This window comes from Trichechus manatus, unplaced genomic scaffold (assembly GCF_000243295.1).
Source record: "Trichechus manatus latirostris isolate Lorelei unplaced genomic scaffold, TriManLat1.0 scaffold00069, whole genome shotgun sequence".
Taxonomy (NCBI): Eukaryota; Metazoa; Chordata; class Mammalia; order Sirenia; family Trichechidae; genus Trichechus; species Trichechus manatus.
This window is the reverse complement of record NW_004444005.1, coordinates 1,838,224-1,861,713: the sequence shown is the minus strand read 5'-3', so window position 1 is coordinate 1,861,713 and position 23,490 is coordinate 1,838,224. Positions and strand designations below refer to the sequence as shown.

Below are 23,490 nucleotides of genomic sequence, written 5' to 3'. Positions count from 1 at the left end.
TGCTATGTTGGCAGGGTAGGAAGGCCTACTGCCCCTGTCTTTAGGGAATGGGGGTCCTAGCGACGCAGGAGCGAACCCTGTCTCTCTCCACTCCCACACTAGCCATCCCCGGACCCCGCGGCCGGATCCTGTCTAGCTCCCCCACTTTGCCCCTGCCTGCTGTGCCCCCGCTGCTGGGCTCCTCGGGGTCCTGGGAAGGGAGGGGACCCTTCCTGGGAGCCGCCCCCTCCCCTTTCAAGGCGCTGATACCTTCCCCACCCCCACCCCCCACCCCCCCGAGCTGACAAGTGCGGCTGTAATTAGGCTGCGAGGTCCCGGGCTCTCCGCCTCCCTCCGGCGGATAATGAGATAAAGTGTCAGAGACATGGCAAGAACAAAGAGACAGAGACTCACGGCGAGGTGTGCGGGGGTGCGGGGGAGGGGGGCTGACGGGACGTCAGAGCCGCCAGCGGCGCGGAGCCTGGTCCTCCCAGAGCGCCCGCACCTCCAGGGCCGGACCGGAGAGGGGGCGTCCTGTTACCTGCGCCCCGCAACCCTCCAGTCTCTGGGACTAAAAAGCAATCTCGGAGTTCGAGCAGCCGCACAGCTGGGCTGCACAGCTGGCTCTGCGAGGCACAGCTGGGGCGCCAAGAAGCCGGGAGGGATTCCTAGTCTCTGTTCGCGCTCCTCGGCTCTCGGGCCCTCTCCAGCATCCCTGTGCCCTTTCTCCTACTTCTTTCTAGAGCAGCGGCTATTCCTCCTGCCTTGGGCCCTCCGCCCCAGCTTCTCCAGCCCTTCATTGCATTTTTCCTCTTGCGCCGGCCTCCCCACGACTCCTCGACCTGGTGTTACTTGCTTCTGGTTCATGTCTCCAACCCCTGTCTGTGACCATATTTCTAAGCCCCTCCCATCTCTGGTTTCTGCCTCTGGGTCTCTGTCTTTGGGGGCGGGCCGGGAATTAGCACTCCCTGGGTTACACATCCCACTCCACCCGCATCCCCGCACTTTCCCACTCGAGAGACTTCAGGCCATGCTGGCCGGCCGAGTGGGTGAGGAGTCATTAGCTGCGGATTAGGCGGGGCTGGGGGCGGTGTGGCTCCCCCCGGGACCGCAATCTGGCTCCTAAAGAATGCTACACCCGACCAGGACACTAATCCGCGCGGCGGGCCGCGCATCACGTAAAACGTGACTCGGTACAGCAGGGGCTGTGGGTGCGGGCGCCCCCTGGAGGCTGTGAGGCTCCCAAACCCTCGGGGGAGAGGCCTCGGGCGCCCCCTGCGGGGCAGCGCTGACTCTACATCCCGCAGGGTTCCGGCAGGTAAGTGCGCACTCGGCTTGTGGGTCCACTCCCAGCCCGCCACTCCTTCCCCTCCCGCCGCCAGGTTCTGCAGCCTAAGCTCTTCTGGTGAGAGGTGGGACCATAGGGCGGAGAGGGGACGCTGAAGCGTCTGCCTCACTCGCCGCGGGCGGCACCTCGGGTTCAGGATAGTTCCTCTCGCGGAACTGGGCTGTCTTCGTACTGCAGGGCCTCCGTCTCCGTTCTGGGGTAATGCTGCCCCGACCGAGACAGCCCTCTGCCCTCTGACCCTACTTGTCCCGGCCTCTGACTGCCCTTCTTTCCTGCCACTTTCTTCTTCAGGCCCTGTCTGTCTCTCTGGAGGTGTCTGTGTCCCTGTGTTCCTTACCATTTCTGGCTATGTCTGTCTGCCTGCTCTGCAGCTCTCTCTACCTGGCCTCGTCCCTCTGCATCTGTTTCTCTGTTTTGGTCTTTCTCTCTCCTTCCCTCTCTATCTCTCTTTACCTTCCTGTGTCTCTTTTTTACAAATGCCTGTCTCTCTATTCACCTCCTTCCTCATCCCCAGCTCTATTCCTATTCTCTGTCTTGCTGCCCCTGGGGGCTGCAGCAGGCCAACGGGACAGCCTGGGGACACCTAGGGCACTTCCCAGGGTCCCCCTCCCGGTCACCTCCACATGCCCGTCACCTCGGCGCGGCCTCTGTCTTCCCGCAGTTGCTGTGGGGCGGGGAGGAGGCGCCCGGGAGGGAAGATATAGTGCCCAGCATCTGCTCGGGAGCCCCGGGGCCCCTGACCCCCCTCTTCAGCTATTAAGGGCGCTGGGTCCCGAGGCTCCGCGATGATCATGATTGCATCAGCCAGACAGCCACGGAGCCGGGAGCCGCGCGGCGGGCGAGGGAGCGAGACAAAGACGCCCGCGCCATCTGTTTATGCAAAGCGCTCTCCGCCGGGGACCCCGGCGTCCCCGGGCCTGGGCTGGCTCGGGGCACAGGGTCATGAGCCGGTTCCCGCCCGGCGCCCTGCCGCGCCGCGGCTTCCCCCCTCCCTAGCACCCGGAGGGGCCGCGGGGCGAGAAGGGGGGCGGGGGCGAAGGTGTTGATGTGATTGGAGCGGACGCGGCTGTTTCTTCAATAATGGATGGAGATGACGCGGACCGCGGAGCCGAGCCGGCAGGGAGAGGAGAGAGGAATAGAAATGGGGAGAGGAGGGAGCGGGGGCGGGAGATGCACCCAAGCACACGCGCGCGCGCGCGCGCGCGTCACACTGTCATTTGGATAAACGCCACCGCGCGGCTCACACCCAGGCACACGCCCACGCACTGTCACTGAGACACACGCACCTGCAGGCGGAGACGCCAGAGCAACACACACTCACCAGCGGCGCCTCCTGATTCTCATACTCACAAACCTGTAGACAGAGATACACGGAAATGCCCACACGTGGGCACACCCAGGATCAAAGAGGCACAGACACACAGACAGCCACAGTACACAGGCACACCCAGACACCGAGTCATCCAGGGGTGTAGACAGACAGCAATCATCATGGGGGTGGGGTGGGCAGGACATGGACAAACCCGACAGATACGGACACAGTGGCACAGACACACCCAGGGGCACAGACAGGACACTTATACCCCACCTGGGGCTCAGATAAACACACCTCACACACCTGGGGCACACACACACACATACCACACGCCAGGGGCATAGACATCCACAATTGCCAGAGATGTGGACTCCCGCCCACCCACACACGCTCAGCTTAAACCCACGCATACACAGGAGCTGCCGCCTGTGTTTGGCAGGGGTGGAGTGTGGCAGCGAGGTCGCCAGGTCCCCGCGAGCAGGCCTCGTTAGCCTAGCAGTGTATAATGAGGTCGTGGTGACAGGAGGCGCCTGAGGCTGTAGACTCCTTGGCTTGTGAGCTTCCAATTGACTCGGGCTTGGCCCAGGATCCGTCTGCCCGGACAGCCTGCGAGCTTCCTCCCCTCCCCGTCCCTAGGGCGGCCGAGGCTGGCCTTGGGCCACCCCAGCTCAGCGGTCCCAGACAGCCCCGTCCAGGGCAGTTCGGACACTAACGCAGAAGCCATAGGGGGACATCGGCCGCTGAATTGGGAGACTGCCAGGATTCCCAATACAGGCCACGAGGCGGGGGATGAAGAGAAGGTCACACTGTGGCCCCTTCCTCGCCGCTCGTTGTCCAATTTTCCAACTTCAAGGGGCACTTTTTTTTTTTTGCTAAGAATGAAGGGGGCAGTGGCAAGGGATGGGGCGGGGATTGTGTCTCGGAGTCCGCCACCCCGACCCCTCCTCCGGTCTGTTTTCAATTCCATCCGCTCCTTGGCCCAGACTTATGACCTTTGCCGCGTGTGGCAGCATCATCCATCACCCAAGCGGCCGCTCAAGGGACTAAGGGCGTTGGGGGCTCACGTAGGGTCGCTGTCTCGCCCATCGTCCTCTCCTGGGACTTGCTCTCTGGCCCGCCGACCAGGGTTTATTTGGTAGGCGGGTACAGGGCGAGAGGGCGTGACCAAGGGGCTTGATCTCAACACTGGGCCTTACGTCCCACTTGCCGCCCCCTTCGGCACCCCTTCTTTAAGCTCGGCACAGCCCGCCTTACCGCTCCTCCCGCACCCTCTCGGGCCCTTTGCTTAATTTCCTATTAACTGCTGATAAATCCAATTAAACCGCCGCTCTAATTAGGGACAGCTGCCGGCTCCGCGAGGCGGGAAAGGGGGGGCGCCCCCCATCCCGAGTGTAGGGGGAAAACAGCCGCTCTCCCTGCTCCTCTGGCACCCCCCCACCAGCATTGCTGCCCAATGAGCTAGTAAATTGGTTTTGCTTTAGCATTGTGGGGGGGCCCTCTCGAGAATCTCGGGGCGGGGCGGCTCCGATTTTGAGTCCCTCAGACGGCTAGATGAAGAGGGGGCGATGGGAGCCCTCGTTGTTTCTCTCCCCTACTTTTGTGGTAGGCGGGCCCTGAGGTGCGGTCGGGGCAAGAGGCCTGATTTGTGTGTTGGGGGGCCTGTGATCTGCTCCTATTTTAGCCCAAGCGTGATTAAAGGTGGGCTACCTGAGTCTTCCTTTATGATCCTGGCGCTGCCCCCAGGAGTCCGGGACAGTCAAGGGCAATGGGAACAGGAAATCGAACCCAGTTCAGCAGTTAGTCTTCTGCGTTTCCCTCCCCCCTCCACACCTCAGCCTTCTGAAAGGAAAGGGGGCGCGTCCGTCCCAGGCCCCCTTCTCAGCCCAGCTGAGCCTCTCTGCCCTCCCTCCGCCAGCAGCAGATGGTGCCCGGGCTCCCGCTGCCAACCTTGCTAGGCGGTGCCAACCTCAGGCCTGGCAAACAACCGGCAGAAGAGAAGAGGAGCTCCGGGCTGGCCACACCGACCCTCCCCAACCTGCCATCAAGCTCGACTCTCTGCCTGCCCCCCTCCAACGACCACCCCAGGCTGCCTCTCACTGGTCTGCTCCTAGGTCCCCAAACTCCTCGTCTCCTTCAGCTCCCTTCCCCACACCTTCCTGCCCCCCCGCCACCTGCCGCCCTGACCGGGGCCGGAACATTTGCATATTTACATATGCAAATAATAACATTTGCATACGGCGCGCCGCAGGGGTGTCTCCGCGAGAGCTGGGGAGCTGTCTGCCCCGCACGCTCTCACCCCGTACCTGTCGGAAAGGGCTGGGGCGGGGGCCGTGCGGGAGGGGTTAGCGCCCTCGGCCTTGCTCGCTCAGTCCCCAGAAGACTTGAGGAAGTGTTGCCATGGAGACGGCACGCACCCCGCCCCCTCCTAGGCCTAGGGTCTCAGGCTTGGTGTCTCTGGTTGTCTCTCCCCAGGTCCCTTGCTCTCCAACGGAGATCTTGCATCGCCCCCTGGCGGCCCAGATCCGCGCTGAGCCAGGTTCCAAAATTCAAGGGGCTGCTGAATCACACACAGCTCGGCTACAGAAAGCTGCTCCCAGCCGCAAGGGCGCAGGGGCAGTAAGTCCAGTCCTGCTATCCTTTCTTTATTGACAAGAGGCCACTCCAGGCGGACGCATCTGTCTCCCCACCTCCCATGAGGCTCGGCCCATGTGGGTGTCCGGCTATCCGACAGTAGTGCGGTGGGACTGCGGGAGAGGATTCGCCACCCCTCTGGAGACCCACTCGTCCCCCCTTATCCCCCAGTTAAAGATCAAACTTTTCCAACTTTTGTCAAAACTTTTAATAAATGCACATCGACAGTTCGCCTCTCCCCCTCCCAGGGCGCCTCCTAGTAGAGACGCGTCCTTCTTTTTCCAGCTTTCGCAGGCAGGGCCTGAGGGGGTATGGGCGGCTGCCCGGGGCAGGGGCTGGAACCAGTTCCTTCCCAGATGCCCGGTCATGCTCTGGCGGGCCTTTGCACTCCCCTCCTCTACCCAGCAGTCCAGCTGCCTTCGCCCCTTTTCTCCCCCACCTCCACTGGGCCCGCCCAGAATGGGAAATGGGTATCTCTCGCCTTCAGGCGCCCGCACCCCTAAATCTCCTCCAGGAAGTCGGTGGGGAACAGCCCCACCTTGCGGCCCGTGTAGACCTTGACGTAGCCACCGGCTTCGTCTCCTTTCTGCACCACGATCTGGGGGATTAAAGGGAATAGAAAAATCAAGGGGAAAAAATAGAAGAGTAGGTAGTCTAGGGTTATGGAGGCCCATCTTAGTCTCAGTAATGGGTTAAGATCTCCAAGGAGTGTGGAGCAGTTCGGGTCTGGGGATAGGCTGAGGCACCAGAGATACCTGGTCCTTCTTGAGAGTGATCTGCCCTATCTCGCGGTTCCCCACAAAGGATCTCGTTACACGGTGCACACGCTCTCCATCACGGACCCGAATGATGAAGTTTGGGGGGAAAAATCCAACCTTCTCCCCGATTTTTCCCTAGGGGAGATGGTAGGGAGACTCAATCTCTCAAGTCCTAGGTTCTAAGTACTCAACCCATGCCCTTCCCTAGCCCCAGCCATTTCTTACCCGCCACCACTCCTCATTGGAGTCATCAATGACTGTGATCTTCTCTCCAGGCCTAGGAGAGGAAGGGAGGGGCCTGAGATTTAGGGCCTCACTCACATTCCTGATCCCAGCTCCAGCCCCAATAGGCTCCAAGCTCTGAGCTCTCTTTCCCCTTCCCATAGGGAGCCCAGCTCTTCCCTTTCCCCTGTCCACTTCCCAGTATCTCCCTCCTCTCAAAGCCTCTCACGGGAAATCCAGATCATCCTTCTCCAGGGCTTTGAACCGATAGAGAGCCACAAAGTAGTGAGACTGCTGGAAACCAGGCTGCTTGTGCTAGGGGTGAGAGGGGATGAGGCGTTTCAGTGCTCCTCTGCCCCACACTGAGGGGTGGGAGTCCAAGGCAGGGGCATTCTCCAGACATAATAACATTCCAGTTCTCTTCCAGGTCAAATTGTGTGTGTGTGTGTGTGTGTCTGCACTCACGCGGTGGAGGGGGGCAGGTCAAGAGTGATGGGAACCCAAGGCTTCTGCTGAGGCCCTGAGTAGTCAGACCTGGTTGGGGAGAGGACTGGGGTCCCTGCAGGGAGGGAAGAGTCTCACTTTGTCATCAGGTGTCTTCCTCCCAGCCTTCTTATCCGCTTCAGGGTTTCCTGGGATGGAAAACATCAATAAATTGTTTCTGGCCCCATTCTCTTACCTTTCTAATGAAGGGCCTCTTTCATTTCCATGACTGGCCTGTCCTTTGCCCCTCCATCCCAGGCCACAGCTGAGGCCCAAACCCTACTTCACTTCTATGGATATAGGTGGGTGACACTCACCAGCCTGGGGTTTTCCTTCCTCTGGTCTGGCAGACTCTGGCTCCTCCTCCATCACGGCTGCTAGAGGCTGGGGAGGGGGGGCAGCACCAGAGTTAGGGAGATAGGGTCTTGGGAACCCATGCTTGCCCTGGCTCTCCAATCAAGCCAGGAAACTATAGAATATGATCTCAGGGTTAGAAGGAGACTTGGAGGAAATATCTAGTTCAACATCCTGCCTAATGAAGAGACTTCCTCTAAAACAAACTGGCAGGTGGGTCACGCAAACTGTGCTTGAATGTGGCTAATGACAAGGAGCTCACTACCTTACAAAGCAACCCTATGCAATTTTGGGGCAATTCCTATATTAAGCCTATGTCAATCTCCCTGTGACTTTTACTTATTGGTCCGGATTTGACCTCTAGAGCAATACAGAACAAATATCGTCCCTTTAAAGTTCTGAGGACAGGTGATATGACCCTTCAAATCACCTCCTGTGATCCAGAGTCCAGATCCTTCATTATATAGTCTACTCTTAGAAATACTCTAGGGTGTAAGAGAAAAATGGACAAGATAGTTTTTATAATTCCCTTAGGAGAAAAGAACCCAAGAGTTGCTAGCCTTTCTGGAAGCAGCCAAATCGTACTGCTAGTGGCTAATAAGGCACAGGCCACTCCACAAAAATCCCTGATCTGCCCCAACCTCTATATCAACTACTTGAAGCCAGATTCCTAATTATGTTTTTATGTAGTTGATTTCTTTTCTTTTTTTTTTTTTGGATCCAAGACACAGATCTGTACATTTTTCCTCACAAAATTTCAAATTATTAGTTTTGTCCCATTCTTCCAGTCTATAAGATTTTTGAGTGTATTATTCAGTATTATTCAGTATACTATTTCTAGTTTCCCACTTCCCACAAACTTAATGAATATACCACTTACATTTGTGTCAGTGAGAAGAATGTCCATAGGTGAGGACCAAAAACCAAACCATGCTATAAGGCATCAGCAATCTCCTTCTAGCTGGACACTCCCTAAAGGACCAGGGCCCTTTGGGTATTGTCATTTAATCAGTTATAGGAAATCATCTAACTAAACATCATCCACATTAGTCTATCCTGGCTGTACACAAAGATATAAAGATACTCTGTCAAAGTCCTTGCTGAACTGTATGTATGTCTATGGCATTACCAATCTAGTAACCGTATTACAAAAGAAAATAAAGGTGGCCTTTGCCACTAGTTTTGTGCCTCAGTTTCCTCATCTATAAGCTGACCTTCATGGATCCCTGCAGAGCTCCAGAATTCTCTGATTACTTGGCCTGGCAAGTTCTCCTCCCCAAATCCAAAAGCTCAGCTCTTGCCTGTCACTCAACAATGCCAGGGGCCCGAGGCCTAGCTTTCAGGTGGTTATAGCGATTAATCTGAAAATTCCAGAAGGAAGATCCTCGGAAAAACATACTCTATGGCAGGAGTCCTTAACCTGACAACCACAGTGAGCTGCAGCAGGCCCAAAAACTCCAAAATTGCATGTAAAAATTTGTTGGGTTATGTGCAATTTTAGGGGAAGACGATCCATAGCTTCTGTTAGCTAGAATTTCTAGAGGTGGGACATGATCTGCTTCATGTGGTCTCTGTGAGAAACCTCAGCGGGGAAGGTATAGTGCTCTCACATTTTTCTTATCTGCCTGTCCCTTCTTCCGTTCCTTGTTTGCCATGATCACCCCAGTGCGAAGGGTTTCAAACACAGGGTCATTGTGATTAGCAGCAGCTAGTGGGAATGGGAGGACAAAGAAAGAGACATTACTGTGGCGGCAGAGAAAGCATTCAAGAAAGAGAGACTTCCTAAGGAAAGGAGAGTCGGGACTGAGTAGCTAGATACCCATGGGGCAGTGGAGAAGGATTAGGGAAGGGTTAGCTGGGTAATACCTGGATCACCAATCTATAAACCCACTGCTGTCGAGTTGATTCTGACTCATAGCGACCCTATAGGACAGAGGAGAACTGCCTCATACAGTTTCCAAGAAGCGGCTGGTAGATTCGAACTGCTGACCTTTTGGTTAGCAGCCAAAGCTCTTAACCACCGTGCCACCAGGGCTCTAAAAACATCACTGGAAATGTAATGGAATTTTTTTTTTTTTTACCAGAACTCCTTCCAGGCAGAGCATAATAGAGGCTGACAAATTTGGTAAGTTGCTTGGAAGCTGGGGCATGCGCAAATAATCACTATTCTCCTTCTAAGGAGAGTGGGTCCTTTAACAGTTGGCTTTTGTTCTGCTCAGTGGCATATACAAGCTGGGGTGCTAGTACCAATGGGGTCTTCTTTTTCACCCATGGTCCTCACAGAGTTCTGCCTGTACTCCAAATAAATGTTGAGCAAGTTGTCAAGGAGTTAAGTTTTCAAAGGTGCCAAGTTATGAATCTGTCCAGGATGCCAACTGCTTTTGGTCTGGCCCCGAAACTGGCATGACTCTGTAACAAGGATAAGAACAGTCCAGAATCTTTGCTCTTGCTTAGAAATGGTTTTACATATGAAGAGCACAGATTTTTGAATCAAGCAAAGATTTCAGTTTTGGCCCTGCCTCTTGCTAGCTGTGTGTGGCCCTAGCTAAGTCTCATCTTCTTTAGCTATAAAACAGGGGAAATAATATTGACTCTATCCAAGATGGCTAAGAACATTAGGCTGAGAGAACCATGGGAAATAGAATCTGTTTTGGAATTTGGCTTCCAAAGCTAAAGATGGTATTGAAACTACCTCTATGTTTGCCCATTCCCTCAGGTCCCATATGGGGCACTTACAAAGATCTCTGACACAAGCGTACTGCTGGTTGCTGTAGAGTGGGGAGCTATAGGCCCGACGGAAACCAGGGGGCTGCAGGATGGGATGGGAGGGAGCATTAGAGATAGCAAGGTAGGACCCAGAGTCCCATCTCTCCCACTGAGTGTTCACCCCTTCTTAGAGTACAAGGGCTGAGAAAGAAAAAGTAGGAAAATGAATGGGATGACTTGAGGAGGGGCTGGCAAGGGTTGGCTGGCAACATATCCCCTCCCTTCTGCCGTCTTTCTCCCCAAAGCCTACTCACGATCTTGCCGAAGCACCTCTGCATCTCCACATACGGCTGGCAATGCTCATGGATGTTGGTTTTGCAGTTCTTACAGCGAAGCCCAAATTTGTTGTTGACTTGGGAGAGGGGGAGAACATTTGGGTGAGGTTCCTGATTTCCCTTTCCTTTTGCACCCCTGCTGCTACTCTAGCTCTTGGGGTCCCTTACACTCTCCCAGTGTATAATAATAGTATTTTCTTCAAGCCAAATACTGGCACAGCCTGTCTGGTATACAAATACTCATCTCCTGAACTTTTTTCCCCAGCCCTCTTGTCTTGGACATCACACTCTCTCCACTTCCCTTCATGACTCACGCACAATCATCCGGGCACAGACATCACAGAATTTGGGCTTCTTGAAGAAATGATCCTTGAATTTGTGAGGCTTATCGTTGACAAGCTTAGGAGGTTCTGGGGGTGGCTCCTCCTCCTCCTCTTCTTCCTCCTCCTCTTCCTCATAGATGTAGTAGATGGGCCCACCCCCAGCTCCCACTGCCTCCCCATTGGCCTGGGGCTCTGGGGGAAGCTCCATCTCCTTTGTCCCTGTAGACCCCTTCCTGAACAACTGCTTCAGCCGCTGCAGCTGAAGGAGGGAAGGAGGGAGTGAAGGAAAGCCGATGTTAAAATAACTGTCACCCTCTCTAGAGCAAGTGAGGCTAAAGCTCACCGGGTATTTTCTAGTGTCCATGCCCCGAGATTAGGGGGTATCGAGGGTTACAGGTACTGGCTGGCATTCTAACAGTAAGTCACATACAACTGAGATCAATTCAGGCACTTTTCTTCAAGGGCTGTCATGGCTTCCCAGTTCCCCACACCCAATGGTCAGAGGCCCAGACTCACCCCTGTTTGCCGAGTCTCTGCTGGGAAGGAGGGTTTAGGAGACTCCGGCACCTCCTTTTCTGTCATCCTGCAAGAGGTTGGACCCCACTATGAAATCTAATCCCTGACTGCCATTCTTCTCTCCCTTGTAGTGGGGTGGTCCTTGAAGGGGTGGCCTTGGGAGAAATTTGGTTAAACAGAGATCCTTTCACAGGGCTTATGAACAAAAACTGCCATGAAGGTTCAGGGAAAAGCCAGACAAACCAAAGAACTTCCCAGCTGAAACCGATACCCATCCTTCTACCCTGAGAGGCAACCCCAGAGTTTACAGCCCTAACAGTGTTCAAGGCTGCATGGTTTGGGGATTTACCTACAGGCATTTTGTTTCTTCTGGAAGGCTGTGGGCAATAGAGATGTGACTTGTTTTCCCAGATTCCTCTCTTTAAGAGGTTTAAAGTGTGTGTCCCCCTGCATGCATATAGAAATGGGCTGGGGACATTATCCCCTATCTCCTTTTTGAGCCCTGGGGGCCTCTTGCCTAGTTCCATCCCAGCCTGCCTCAGGCCTCAGCTATTTTAAGTTTTCAGAGTAATATGAGCCTTTCCTTCCCTTACTACTCCATTCCCTTGACCCCACCCTACCTGCCCTCCAATCCTAGCTCTAGTTCTGGAGTATAATAATAATAATTCCTCATAAACTGCTCATACACAAGGAGAAAAAGGAACCTGAACAGACCAAGGATTGGAGAAGCTGGGGTGAATAGTCCTCGAAATGGAAAGAAGATGAAGAGGTAACTTACGTTTGGGGATTCCCTAAGCCAGTCCACAGTTTGGGGAGGGAAGAGGGATCCCCTGGGGCCTTGGTAGTAATGCTGGGGGAGGATCGGTCTTCTTCCTGGGGGCTGAGCCCCCCCAGTACCCTCCGTACTCACACCAGCTACCCAGACGGTATTTGTAGACCTCCTAGCCTCTCTCCTTGGTGTCAGAGCTGAAATGACAGGGCTAGAGGAAAGTGGACAGCTGAGCAACACAGCTGACACAGAGAAATTAGACACGCAGAGGTCTGAGACAGGGCTGGACCCTAACCCCTCCCATCCCCAGAGCTGCTGTTCCCTGACTCTTGTCTGTGGTGAGCAGGCCAGTACCGGCTAAACTCAGGAATTGAGGGGCTGTTTCTGTTCACGTTACACACCCACTTTAGGGGATTTTAGATGACTGACGGTGAAGTCAAGATGAGTTATTGACAAGATCCCCCATCCCATTTCCCAAGGTCCAAACACCTCCCCAAGTCTTTTCTCCCTGGGCCTACTTTAGGAACTACATACTTCAACTTCTCAGCCTTGTCTTCTTGTGACCATGTATTTTTACACCCTCAAGCACCAGCCTAACTTTAAAACTTTAGGAAAGAAAGGGCTGGAAACCAGGTAGGAAGGGATCATTTGACTCCTCAGAGCTCTCCTATCAGATAGACTAGACTGCTTTCTTATTCACAGGAGTTAGAGGGTACCCTGCTCCAGCCTGTAAGGGAGTGAACGATCTGTAGTACTGCTTTGTTCCCTCCAGCTATATCCAGAGACGTTGTTACCCCCTTTTCTCTAAAACTGTGTCCTCAGGGTAGAGGGAACCTTACCAAAAAACCAAAACCAAACCCACTGCCATCGAGTCGATTCTGACTCATAGCGATCCTATAGGACAGAGTAGACTGCCCCATAGGGTTTCCAAGGAGCTGCTGGTGGATTCGAACTGCCAATCTGTTGGTTAGCAGCTGAGCTCTTAACCACTGTGCCGCCAGGGCTCCAAAGGGAACCTTAAGGGCGCCTAGGAAAGATAGGCTAATACTTCCATCTGAGAGGCACTCGGGGAGTGCTGGTCTGACAACCAGGTAGGGATGGTCTAGTTAACAGTAAACAGAAGGCTATAGCTGCCACACAGGGCGTTCTGATCATCTGTAAATAATGTCCCCTTTCCCATGAGAGCAGCAAACTCCTGGAGGTAGGATGGCCATGCCTCACACTTTCTGCTAATTTGACTCCTTGGTTTCATCTCCCTCCTCTCATACCCCAGCGTATGAACTGATGGGTCAAGGAGTTAGCTGGCATTCGTATCTCATAGAGATGTAGCCTTCTCCTATTCTGTGGGCTGTGACATGGCTGGAAGAAGAGATACTGCCATCTCAGAGAAGAAAAATTTACAGGTGGTAATGTACTGCTGCATTAACCCTTGCATCTGTAAGAAAGAGAGGATTAGGTTGGAGGCAGGGTCAGACAAGCTTCAGAGGAGCCTGCCTAGACATACTGCCACCCAAGAGATTTCCAGGGCAATGTGCTTTGCCATTTCCACCCACTGCTTTTTTCTCTCAGGTTCTACTGGTTCTGAGGCTATAAGCTCTTTAATGGCCCTGGCCTAACTGGCTGTGAACAACAGCACCAACTTTGAGGAGCCCCAGATATAGGAAAGCCTCCATCTTGCAGGTGGAGTGACTTTTGCTCTTCTTCTTTCTTCAATGCACAGGGATGGCTGAGCACACCTGGATAATGTGGCATCCTGGCACTGCAAGTTCAGCTGATGTAGCATTTATTACAAGAAGCATCCATTTCTGTAGAACACAATCCTCTGGCTTTAGGATTAAAGAAAGACCAAGTACTCCATCCCTAAAGGGTTTTCAGAAGATTAGATGGGACAGGATATGAGGACAACATCTCAATCCAGTTCTGGACTTAACAGCCCCTTGCCCCACCCCAGATCAGCCACGAGGGCCTTAAATGAGTATTACAGAATAGGCTGCAAGGAACCTCAGAGGTCACTTTGTCAGTCCAAGTCTCTTATTTTACTAATAAGGACACAAAGTGATCCAGAGTCAAGCTGGGAGAGCCCAGAACCAAGGCTCCATCAGAGACCCAGCCATATATCACAACTGTGGGCAGGGAGAAGGACGGGGTTGCAGGGGGAGGAATAGCGTTAGGAAGAGATGTGTGCATGTGTTTAGGGAAAACCACCCCAACCCACATCAAACCCCTCCAACAGCTGCGGGGCTGTACTTACCCAGGACCTCCAACCCCCACCCACACCAAGGCGGCAAGAGAAAAACGGGGACTGACGTCCAGTAACAGAAGATTTTTTTTATATTTAAAAACAAAACCAACCTCCCCCCAGGTAACCCCCAAACAAACAAACAGATTAAATAAAATTTACAGTGAATATACCCAGCAAACATCTGTATGTGCAATTAAATACTGTGTCTGTTACTGCGGCACGAACCTCAAACAATATACAAGTGTTCTGCGGGTGGGAGGAGGCCCGAGTTTTAACTCAGTGGGGTTTGGGGAGATAAGATGGGGGAAATGAGAGGAAGGGGAAATCAATTTCGTTTTTCTTCATTCTGTCCATATAAATATACTCATAAAGACAAGAAAAGGGAGCTTGGGATGGTAAGGAAATAGGAGGATAGGGGAGTGTGGGACCCTCCTAATTCTACCTGGCCAAAAAATATGAAAGAAATTAATTTCATGGTGGGAGAAGAGATAAAAAATGATAGAAGATGATGGGAAGGAGAGGGAAGCAGAGAGGAGCCAACCAGGGAAAAAGGACCACGGCAGGGGAGTGAGGAGTCCCGTGTCTGTTTCCATCTCTGTCCCTAAGGTCTCAGGCTCCAGTTCAGCGTCTGTCTCCCTACTTCGTGCCTCTGTCCATGATCTGTCTGGACCCCTCCACTCCCTCCACCCTATCCCCATCCCTACTGTGCTGGTCCCTTCCCGTTCTCCGCTCACTGGGAGCTGGCTCGCTCCAGGATCCTCAGGTCATAGTTCTTTTTGGCCACTCGAAGTTTGAAGCGACTCACGGAGTTGTTGAGGCGAAGGGAGGCGTTTTGGGCAGCCAGGGGGCTGGGGAACACAGCCACGATGGTGTACAAGGCAGCAAGGTCCGCGTGGCGGCCGTTCTCAGCAGTCCCACCGTTGTCCCCCCCGCCCCCGCTGGGCAGCCCCTGAGCATCCTTGAGCCACTGGATCTTGGCGCCGGACATGGCGAGCTGGGTGAAGAGTTTGTCCGCCTCGGTACGGGTGATGCCCTCAGGGAGATCTGTCACCTCCAGCACCCGACCCAGGACTGGAAGGGGAGGAGAGAGGACATAGCTGTGAGACATGAGGACCAGGGGGACTGGACAGTGGCCTGGCAGACAAGTATCAAGCTGACCAAATCTGTATACAATGTCCTCAAAAGCCCAGCCTTTCCCACTTGGTCCTCTCCTGCCCCTTCGCCAAATCAACACAATTCCCCACTCTCTAGACTCAGATCAGGGCTACTGAGAGAAAAAGACGAACCTCTTCTCTTCTAGCCCAGAGATATAGGCAAGAAGGAGGGACTGGGAATCAGAATCCCGGGTTTATGAGCTGGGAACTTACACTTCAGCTCTCTCACAGGGTACTGATACTGTGAAAGAAGGGTGGTTTTTGCTGATGTTCTTTAACAAAGTCAATGGGGTCAATCAGACATATGTTCCGTAGTTCCCCTTCTACTCAGAGGCTGGCCCAAATAGTCTTCCTTTTTATCATCTAGCGAAGTCAGTTCCTCTTCCTTCCCTTGTTTAGCAAACTGCTTCCAACAGAGAGATCTTATATGCCTAGTATGAAAGACCTGAAGGAGGAGAGTTACTCTCCCATATTCTCTATCCATCTCCTTAATTGGGTCTGGGGCTACCAAAAGTAGAGGTCCTAGATTAGGGTCAGGACTGCTTCCTGGAAGACTCCTGGCTAATAAGTCTCAGTGGCCCCATCGGTGTGTTCTTCCCAACTTTTACCACTGTCTTCCCCAGGACCTGAGATTACTTGGTAAGGAGCTGAGACGCTTCACTTCTACTTGCTCTTGAGCACCAAAGGTTCCCATTTCCACTCCTCACCCTAAGCTGGCTTTTCCTACCTGCTCAGGGCTAGTAATCCAGGGTTGGGGGGTGGGTGGGGTGGGGATGGGCACTTTCTCAGGGGATTCAGCATCCTATCACTCACCAACATCTGCTGTCCCCAGGTCAGTGGAGGCAGATTTGAGTGCTTGTCTCTTGCCCCGGTTTCCATGCTTCAATCCACTCTGTCCCTTCAACGTTTGAAAGATAACTCTCATCTCAGGTAAACAACACTGACTGCCTTCTATCCCAACGTCTGCCTGAGAGATTGAGCAGTAGCCCCCAGCCCTGATGACCCCGCCCCACGCAGCAATAAGATTGGCCAGGTTGGGGCCATTGAGAAGCAAAGAGCCCTTCCCTCTTGGCACTGGAGTAGGTGGGAAGAATGAGTACAGGAGTAGGGTAAGGCCCTTTAGCCCCTCCTATTTTGTCCATTCTCTCTGTGCTGTTTCCCTTGTCCACCAAGCTGGTGTAGGCAGGTGGCTCAGACATAGCGTCCAAATGAGAAGGTGGGTCTGACGGCCGTAAGGCTGAGTGGGAGGGGATGGTAGACACCCTTACCTGGTGCACTGTGTAAGTTGACTGGCCATGGAGCAAGGGAGGGCAGATGGACAGATTGTACTGTAATGGCTGACCCAAGAGGGAGTAGCGCCCATCACCTAAGGAGTAAGAGCAGGTGGTTTTCTGGGAGTTTGAGCTTCACAGTATGAATTGTGTACGACTTCAGGGGATTCTGGAGATGGACAGCAACAATGCATACTATTCCTACCTTTTCTATGATGGGAGTGCTTATGTGACTAATTTAAGAGTTGTTTATCTTCCTAAACCCCTTGGATCTCACACAAATGGGGCTATTGGGTTCCCTCACCCTTGAAGAAGGCCTCTGCCCATGGTAGACAAAAGGCCCTGGGGAAATGATCAGGAAAGAAACCTACAGGCCCTTATGAATATCTTTTATCTCTTAAATAGATTCTCCCCACCTCCAAACCCAGGGCTTAAATTTCTGACTCATATGAGAAGTAACAAAGTATAATGAACAAGAGCACAGACTTGGAGCCAGACTGCTTTAGGTTCAAATCCTGGCTCTGTTACTGGTAATGTGATGTTAGACACAGTTTTCACTCATGAGTGTTGCTGGGAAGATTAAATGAATATACTACATGTAAGCCCTTACAGCAATGTCTGGTACATATTAAGCACCATAAGTATTAGCTATCATTACTGATAAAATTACATTTCAAAGCACTTTTAAGTTTTTATACCATATTCTCATCTTGTTTTTAGAATGCTGTGACAGCCAAAACAGAAAGCAGATAAGATTATTCCCATTTTCTGTGTAATTACCCCCATTTTATAGATTAGGAAACTAAGATTTGGCTCCGAGTTTAAGTAACTTGCTCAACATCGCAAAGCTGGTGAGTTGTGGAACTAGAACTTGAACTCAATCTCTTTTAACCCAAATCCAGTGTTCCCTCTTGTGAAACCATACTGTTTCTGACATGGCCCCACTTTCCCAGCCCTCAGACTGGGAAAGTTTAACCCAATGACGGGTTAAACTCTTTGATTCATTAGAAAGTTCTGTAAACTTCTCTTCCCTGAACCATAGTCAGCAACTCTACTTGACGGTGAATACTCTGGAGTAAGTTAACTAAGGGTAGTACTAGAAACAGGTGGGTGTCCTTAGCCTGAATAGCAATGTTAATTTTCAGAAGTTCCCTAAATAGAAAGAAAGAGTTGGCTCCCAGAATTGGACCAGCTACACTGATTCCCTGCCTATTACTACCCTCTGGATCTCGCCACTTAGGAGTGGGATATGAAGGGTGAATTCTATAGCAGTCAGCCCTAATCTAACCCCTTACCCTGTGCTGTACCCCCAGGCCGGGGGAACTGTGTAAGGACGGGCAGGGGACTGAGTCCTGTGCAGACGTTGCTGAGGCTGGTGACAGGAGAGGGTGCTGGGGACTGGGTAGGAGATGTGACAGGGCTGCTGCTCATCTGTGTGTTGGCCTGTGGAAGAGAGAAGCACATGTCACATAAACACCAAGTATTAGCCTCTGGATATTCCTATGGCTTAGCTTAAAACTCACCTCCATCAGGAAATAAATCTCTCTGCCAAAGTCAGACTGCTCCTTCAAACTGCCCCCTTAGTCCCTAGACAATCAACTTGTTATTAGTTTAATGTCTACTTTTTGACACACTGTTGTAAGTATTCTTTGAGCAATTTCAACTGTGTGTCCTGTCTGACACCTTAGGTCTTATATTCCGTAAAAGAGGATGCATGCTTCTATTTCTTGTGTTTCTCCCCCAAAAGTGCCCAGGGAAAGACGTGTAAAGTGGCTGCTCAGTCAATGGCAAAGACTGCTCCCTGGGAAGAACCTAGCTTCCTCCTTGCCAAGATGGGGCTGGGCTGCAGAACTCACCTGGGGACTACTTTCAGGATTGTACAGGTCTCCAGGCTTCTGTCCCCGGTGGTCCACACTGTAATATTTACAGTGACTCCACTGGACCATGGAAGGGTTCTGGGGGGCCTGGGGTCCGTTAGGGACATTCAGCTGCATGACCACCACACCTGGTCCAGAAGGTGACACTCCTGAGTGGCAGGAAGAAAGCAGTTGGTTGTGAATTCAAACTGTATTTTGGCCTTCCAGCCAGTCCTGAGTGGGAAAGCCAGTAAGCAAATCCCCCCACTAGCCTCAGGGTTCCTCAAACTGTGTCCCGCCAGGAATCTGATATGGTTGCTGATTCAGCTTCTGCCTTCTTCTCCCCAAACCAGTGGAGGCTGGGGTGCGGGGAGGAGTTCTAGATGCCAACGTTCTCCTGGTCTTCACCTGGCGAGGGGTACTCTGGTATGCTTGGTAGAACACTACTCCATTCTGAGCTGGGTATTACAAATTGTCCAGGTGAGACTGCTCAAATGTCTGAGCACAGCACAGGCCTCGGTCTGAGCTTAGGCCAGGGCTGCGGCACATGCAGGCTTTTCTGGTAATGGTTGCAGATAAGTCGGTGATCTCTGGGGGTTCTGGAGAAGATGCAGCTCCACTGAGCCAGACCAACAAAGTACTTCCTGGGCGAGGGTGGAGTGAGTTGGGGTACATCCCAAGCAAAAAAAAAATGGCATGGATATGTATGTCGTATTTAAGAAATGACAAATAATTCAAGGTGCTAAAACATAGGGGTTATGTAGGAGAAGTATCTGGAGATGAGATACATTTATTTGTTTATTTGACAAGCATTTATTGAACATTCACTATGTGCTAGTTATGCTGGGCACTGGGTGTACAACAAACAAATCTGGTCCTTGCCCTCATGGGATGGACAGTCTATTAGGGAGACGGACATTAAACAAATAGTTGGTGTCAGAGTTTGAGCTTTAACCTGTAGGTGTTGGGAATAGGACTTGTGCTTTGAAGAGCTAACTCAAGTGGCCGAATGCAGGATGGCTGACGGGAGGGGGAGACTAGCTGCTGGAAGACTGGTCAGGAAGCTACTGAAACAGAATGAAAATGAGGAGGTTCTGAATTAGGGCAGTGGTGGCAGGAATGAAGTGGAAGAGGTGGACCCACCACTCTGAAGGTTACACTGACAGGTTCAGGTGACCGACTGAATGTGCCCCTGAGGTTTTAGACGGGTAATCATGGATGCCGTATCCTCTCATTGGGTTGGGGGGAAGGAAAGGGATCAATGCAGAGGAACATTAAGTCCTGAATCTTCCTCACGGTGAAAAGCAAGAGAAGAGGTCAGGGAGAAGCAGTCTGACGGATAGTCCCGGCTGGGAAGGATGGGCAGGATCTCTGCTTTGCCACAGGGGATTGTCCAGAGTGAGGGTTTACTCTTGACCTCCCAGGCTATATCCCCACCAAGGGATAGGCTGGGTTCATATGTGTGTGACGGTACAGAAATAAGGCCTGGGGGTTGTTTGCTCAAAAACCTGCTGCAATGCCGCTGTTTTCATGGTGCAGTACTCTGGGGCTGCTGCTGCAGCCACCATCACATTGCTTCCTGTGACAGGAAATGTTGCAGCCTCTGCCCTGCGCACCAGTTATGCTGGGAAGTGAGCGTGACTGCTTTTCTCAGGTAGTGTCGGTCAAAGGAAAGGAACAGAAATGGTGGCAGGTCAGAGAGGCTCAAGAGACACAGCATCTGTCAGATCCCATACACCAGTCAATTTGTGACGCTCACCCTCTAGGGTTCATCTAATCAGAGGGCAGAAATACTCAGAGAGACAGGTTCGCATCCCCCCGCCGCCCCCAAGAGGGACAAGGTGTTCATCAGCATCGCCTGCAGAAGGGCCACGAAAATCGCAGTTGGGCAGCGTCACACACTGAAGGACTGCCCCCTTACTACTGTTGCTTTGGGCATTTTATTTCCCTATCCTAAAAGCCCCACCTGCTCCCACATCCTCTACCAACAAAACTGCAACTGACATTATTCTAACACCTCATTGCTCCCTGAGGGGCCAAGGCAAAAATAATCACATCTACAGCTTTTCTGGAAGGAAGCTCATAATCTGAGCCTAATGCCCTGGGCCAGGAAAGGTGGGGGATGGGGAGTGGGTATATATGTGTGAGTATGTAGTGGGTGGGCATAAGCAAGGCAGTGGAAGCTCTTTCTAATACCAACATGTAGCCATAAGAGGTTATTAGGGGACTCAAAGGCAGCGGGAAGAACAAAGTCCTCATTATTTTCTCTGATCCTAACGAAAACAAAGCCAGGGTTCTCAGTAGCAGCCTCTGTCCTGTGCTCCTCCCCACACTGAGTCCTCCCCCACTGGCCTGGAGCATTGTTCCTTCATTCAGCTGAGGACACAGAGCACTACTCGGCTGATGAGCTGATTTTTATGCTTCTCTTCCTTCAGCTAAAAGCAGGTGGCATCCGTTAGCAGCTGAACTGTCGCTACTTCTTAATAGATGCAGCAATAAAAAAACCCAAAAAACCAAACAACCCACTGCCCAGTGACAGCACTTACATATAATCAGGTAGAGGGAACGAGCCTGGGTTGGGGGCGGGGGGGTGGGAGGGAGAAGGGGGTTGAATAAAGAAATCAATTTCAGCCTGAAAACTCTGAAAGGAGAGGGGACGTGTGAATGGCTTTTTAAGTGGCATCATTAAACCTGGGCAGAAAGGTCAATTGGGCAGAGCAAACCACATAAATACAAACAGATGACATTTATGTCTGGCAGAACTGTTTTTCGTTTTTCTTACTTTCTTTTAAATCACTGAGGTAGAAGACTGATAGGCTTTTTCCTTACCACCAGAGATCAAATCTATAGAAAGAAATGTCCAGAGAAATAAAATCCATAGGCATCTTTCCCAAATTACAGGACAGAATCCACTAATATCTTTCTTGGTCTTTTTGTTTGTTTTTGGTAGGTGAGAGGGGTGTCTTCAGGGAGTGGGAGAAAGAGCCTCAGTTTTGGAAACCCCTCAGCTACAAAATGAGTCAGTAAGTATGTGAGAGGCTATTTCTGTATGCTGCTGTGTCACTGTGAGTGGGGAATCTGTGTATAGGTATACTGCCATTTCATATCTGTGTGCATCTTCTCCAAACCAGCATCCCTGTAGAAACCTCAAGGGACTTGACCTGCAAGCCATCATTTTTGTGGAAAGAAAAGTGATTCCTGGGGTTACAGTTATGTCTAATACCATAGTGAAGGAACTAAGGTCCAGGCCCGGGGTGAACTGGGTAACTACAAAAATGTATTAATAAACCAGAACAGTTGTTCCAGGAACAGCCAATCCTAATCCCTGCCTTTATTTTTGGAAAAGTGACCACGTTGCTATATGGGAGGAGGGCGGGTAACTGTCCTCTGAAGGTGACAGAGGAGCCCTTGTGGGCTATGCCTGCCTTCTGTCTTCTCACTGAAGGGTAAACTGAAAGGAAGGCAGAAGCAGAACTTGGTTTTCTTCTTCTACTTCCTCTTAGGTTTCCGTAAGCAGGGAGTAAAGACTTTTAAAATCAATGGGCTGATGAAGATGGCGTCTTAGGCTATGTGGGTGGAAAAGTACAAAGGTTCAGTCAAAAGCCTAGGATCAATCAGAGTAGCTAGGAAGAAAGGAGCTATAACTGAAAAAATTCCAAAGAAGCAAGGAAAATAAGAGGGTTTTCTCCATTTCTGTTGATTTGGGAAGAACCTAGATTACTTTCTTCTTCCAACCCCAGTGCAGATCTCTGGAGCCGCTAACTTCCAGAGCAACAGCTATGTTAGTTTACTTAAGCCAGTACTAGGTCCGGGAGAGGTAATGAAAAATTTTTTTCACTTGGTTTGTTGTTGATTGAAAGACCTTGTTTTTGAAGATGAACAGAAATAACCACAGAAAGACCCAACAGATATACTGACACACCACTGAGAATGCATACAAAAATGTACACACAGGTAGACCTGCATGCACATGCACACACTTATTTTAACAAGAGAGAAAATGCCCTGCAGTACCAAGCACCACCACAGGCTACAGTGGTTCTCGGAGCTGGTTTCTACAATTTCCATACGGAGCTGGTTTCTACAATTTCCATACCCCACTGGGAATTTCAAGGCCAAATGCCCCTGGGCAGGCACTAGGAGAAAGGGCTAGAGAGACCAATAATGTAATGAAGGGTAAGGGCTGTTGAATTTAAACCTCGCAGCATTTGGCCTGGATGAAGACTGAAGTCGTTGCTCCTTGAAGGTAAGAACTGATCAAGGCTTATGAGCAAGGTTAATTTTGGAATCCTCTCCATAGCATCTAACACTGTAAGGGTGCAAAAAATCTTAAATGAAAAATATTCCATTTCTAAATGGGAAAAACTGGCAAAATACCTCCCTCTCACCAGAAGAGGGCACTCTGACATCCCAACAATAAGAGTGGATTGGGAAGGCTAGAGGCTAAATTAAGAATTCCTCCCCTCCAGAACCCCTAAAGATTCTTTAACTGCAGTGTACTGCTATATCAGGGTGGGGTGAATGGGAAACAAGCAACGGCAGCTGTACTTGGTGCGTTGGGGAGTGCCTGGCAAAGGCAGACAGTGAGAGGCTGGCTGTATGGCATAAGCCTATTCACCTGGGGTGGCTGCCTCCTCTAAAGACAGCCTTTAGCTGTTTAACAGGATATCCATTTATTACCCACTGGAGGGAAAGGAATAGAGTACAGAAGCCTGGACGTGTTATTTAGGATGCAGCATAGAATATACAAAGCCAAAAGATCCAAGTTAAAGTTTTAGGGCTATGACCTCAGGCAAGTCATTTAACCTGAGTCTTAAATTTCCTTCTCATGAAGTTGTGGTGACGATTACAATGTCACAATGTATGTGAGCACATACTAAAAACTGCTAAGCAAACCTAAGACATGACTTAAAAAACACTTTATCAGTCTCTTTCACAGTCCCAAGGGAAAAGAAAAGCTGTCTATCGGAAGAATGAGTGCAGGAGACCGACAGAGGTAAGCACTTCATTTCCCAAAGGCATGTGAGGGTAATGCTGGATTCAGCAAAAAAAAAAAAAGGAAATGAGGAAACCAATCAGAGATGTAGCTTCCCTGGGACGAGGCAACCAACCTCACATCTCTTGTGAGGTCAGCTTCAGAACCCCCGGAAAACACAAGCCAAGACTTTGCTCTCTCTTAGTGATGGGGTCAGTCAGGGACAAGCCAATCAATCCCTGAACTCTCTTTG

The 23,490-nt window shown here is 51.4% G+C and overlaps 2 protein-coding genes and 1 long non-coding RNA gene across 5 annotated transcripts in view; 1 reads left to right on the top strand and 2 right to left on the bottom strand.

The window, feature by feature from the left end:
* Window positions 1-1,152: 1,152 nt before the first annotated feature.
* Window positions 1,153-23,446, top strand: LOC111821188 (uncharacterized). Of its 2 annotated transcripts, XR_002824641.1 has the most exons (5): window positions 1,153-1,297; window positions 5,115-5,258; window positions 9,175-9,215; window positions 10,397-10,509; window positions 11,662-11,740. It is a non-coding gene; the product is annotated as an uncharacterized LOC111821188 (long non-coding RNA). The 2 variants fall into 2 exon arrangements; XR_002824642.1 differs by lacking the exons at window positions 10,397-10,509; window positions 11,662-11,740 and adding an exon at window positions 21,213-23,446.
* On the bottom strand, window positions 5,605-11,173 carry STAC3 (SH3 and cysteine rich domain 3). Of its 2 annotated transcripts, XM_023734545.1 has the most exons (11): window positions 10,971-11,173; window positions 10,446-10,713; window positions 10,111-10,208; window positions 9,827-9,899; window positions 8,701-8,798; window positions 7,054-7,120; window positions 6,836-6,885; window positions 6,483-6,568; window positions 6,257-6,308; window positions 6,029-6,166; window positions 5,605-5,871 (listed from the first exon to the last, which is right to left on the bottom strand). In XM_023734545.1, the coding sequence occupies exons 1-11, from the start codon at window positions 11,034-11,036 to the stop codon at window positions 5,773-5,775; spliced, it is 1,095 nt and encodes a 364-aa protein (XP_023590313.1). In that variant the 5' UTR covers window positions 11,037-11,173; the 3' UTR covers window positions 5,605-5,772. The 2 variants fall into 2 exon arrangements, with proteins under 2 accessions (XP_023590313.1, XP_023590312.1); XM_023734544.1 differs by having other exon boundaries at window positions 10,446-11,173.
* Window positions 12,245-23,490, bottom strand: part of R3HDM2 (R3H domain containing 2) — a 128,183-nt gene continuing 116,937 nt past the window's right edge. The window contains exons 22-26 of the mRNA XM_023734546.1: window positions 18,263-18,432; window positions 17,702-17,849; window positions 16,404-16,501; window positions 15,949-16,033; window positions 12,245-15,052 (exon numbers count right to left, since the gene is read on the bottom strand). Coding sequence (XP_023590314.1) covers window positions 14,712-15,052; window positions 15,949-16,033; window positions 16,404-16,501; window positions 17,702-17,849; window positions 18,263-18,432 — 842 coding nt within the window. The 3' untranslated portion in view covers window positions 12,245-14,711. The remainder of the gene's footprint in view (window positions 15,053-15,948; window positions 16,034-16,403; window positions 16,502-17,701; window positions 17,850-18,262; window positions 18,433-23,490) is intronic.

Excerpts from the sequence above, each read along its gene's own strand:
- STAC3 (XM_023734544.1), bottom strand. The coding sequence starts at position 10,818 with ATGGACACTAGAAAATACCCGGTGAGCTTTAGCCTCACTTGCTCTAGA. Across the intron at positions 8,799-9,826 it reads CGCTTGTGTCAGAGATCTTT|CTGCTGCTAATCACAATGAC; the intron begins GTAAGTGCCCCA and ends CATTCCCACTAG. Across the intron at positions 7,121-8,700 it reads GACAGGCAGATAAGAAAAAT|CCTCTAGCAGCCGTGATGGA; the intron begins GTGAGAGCACTA and ends CCCCCTCCCCAG.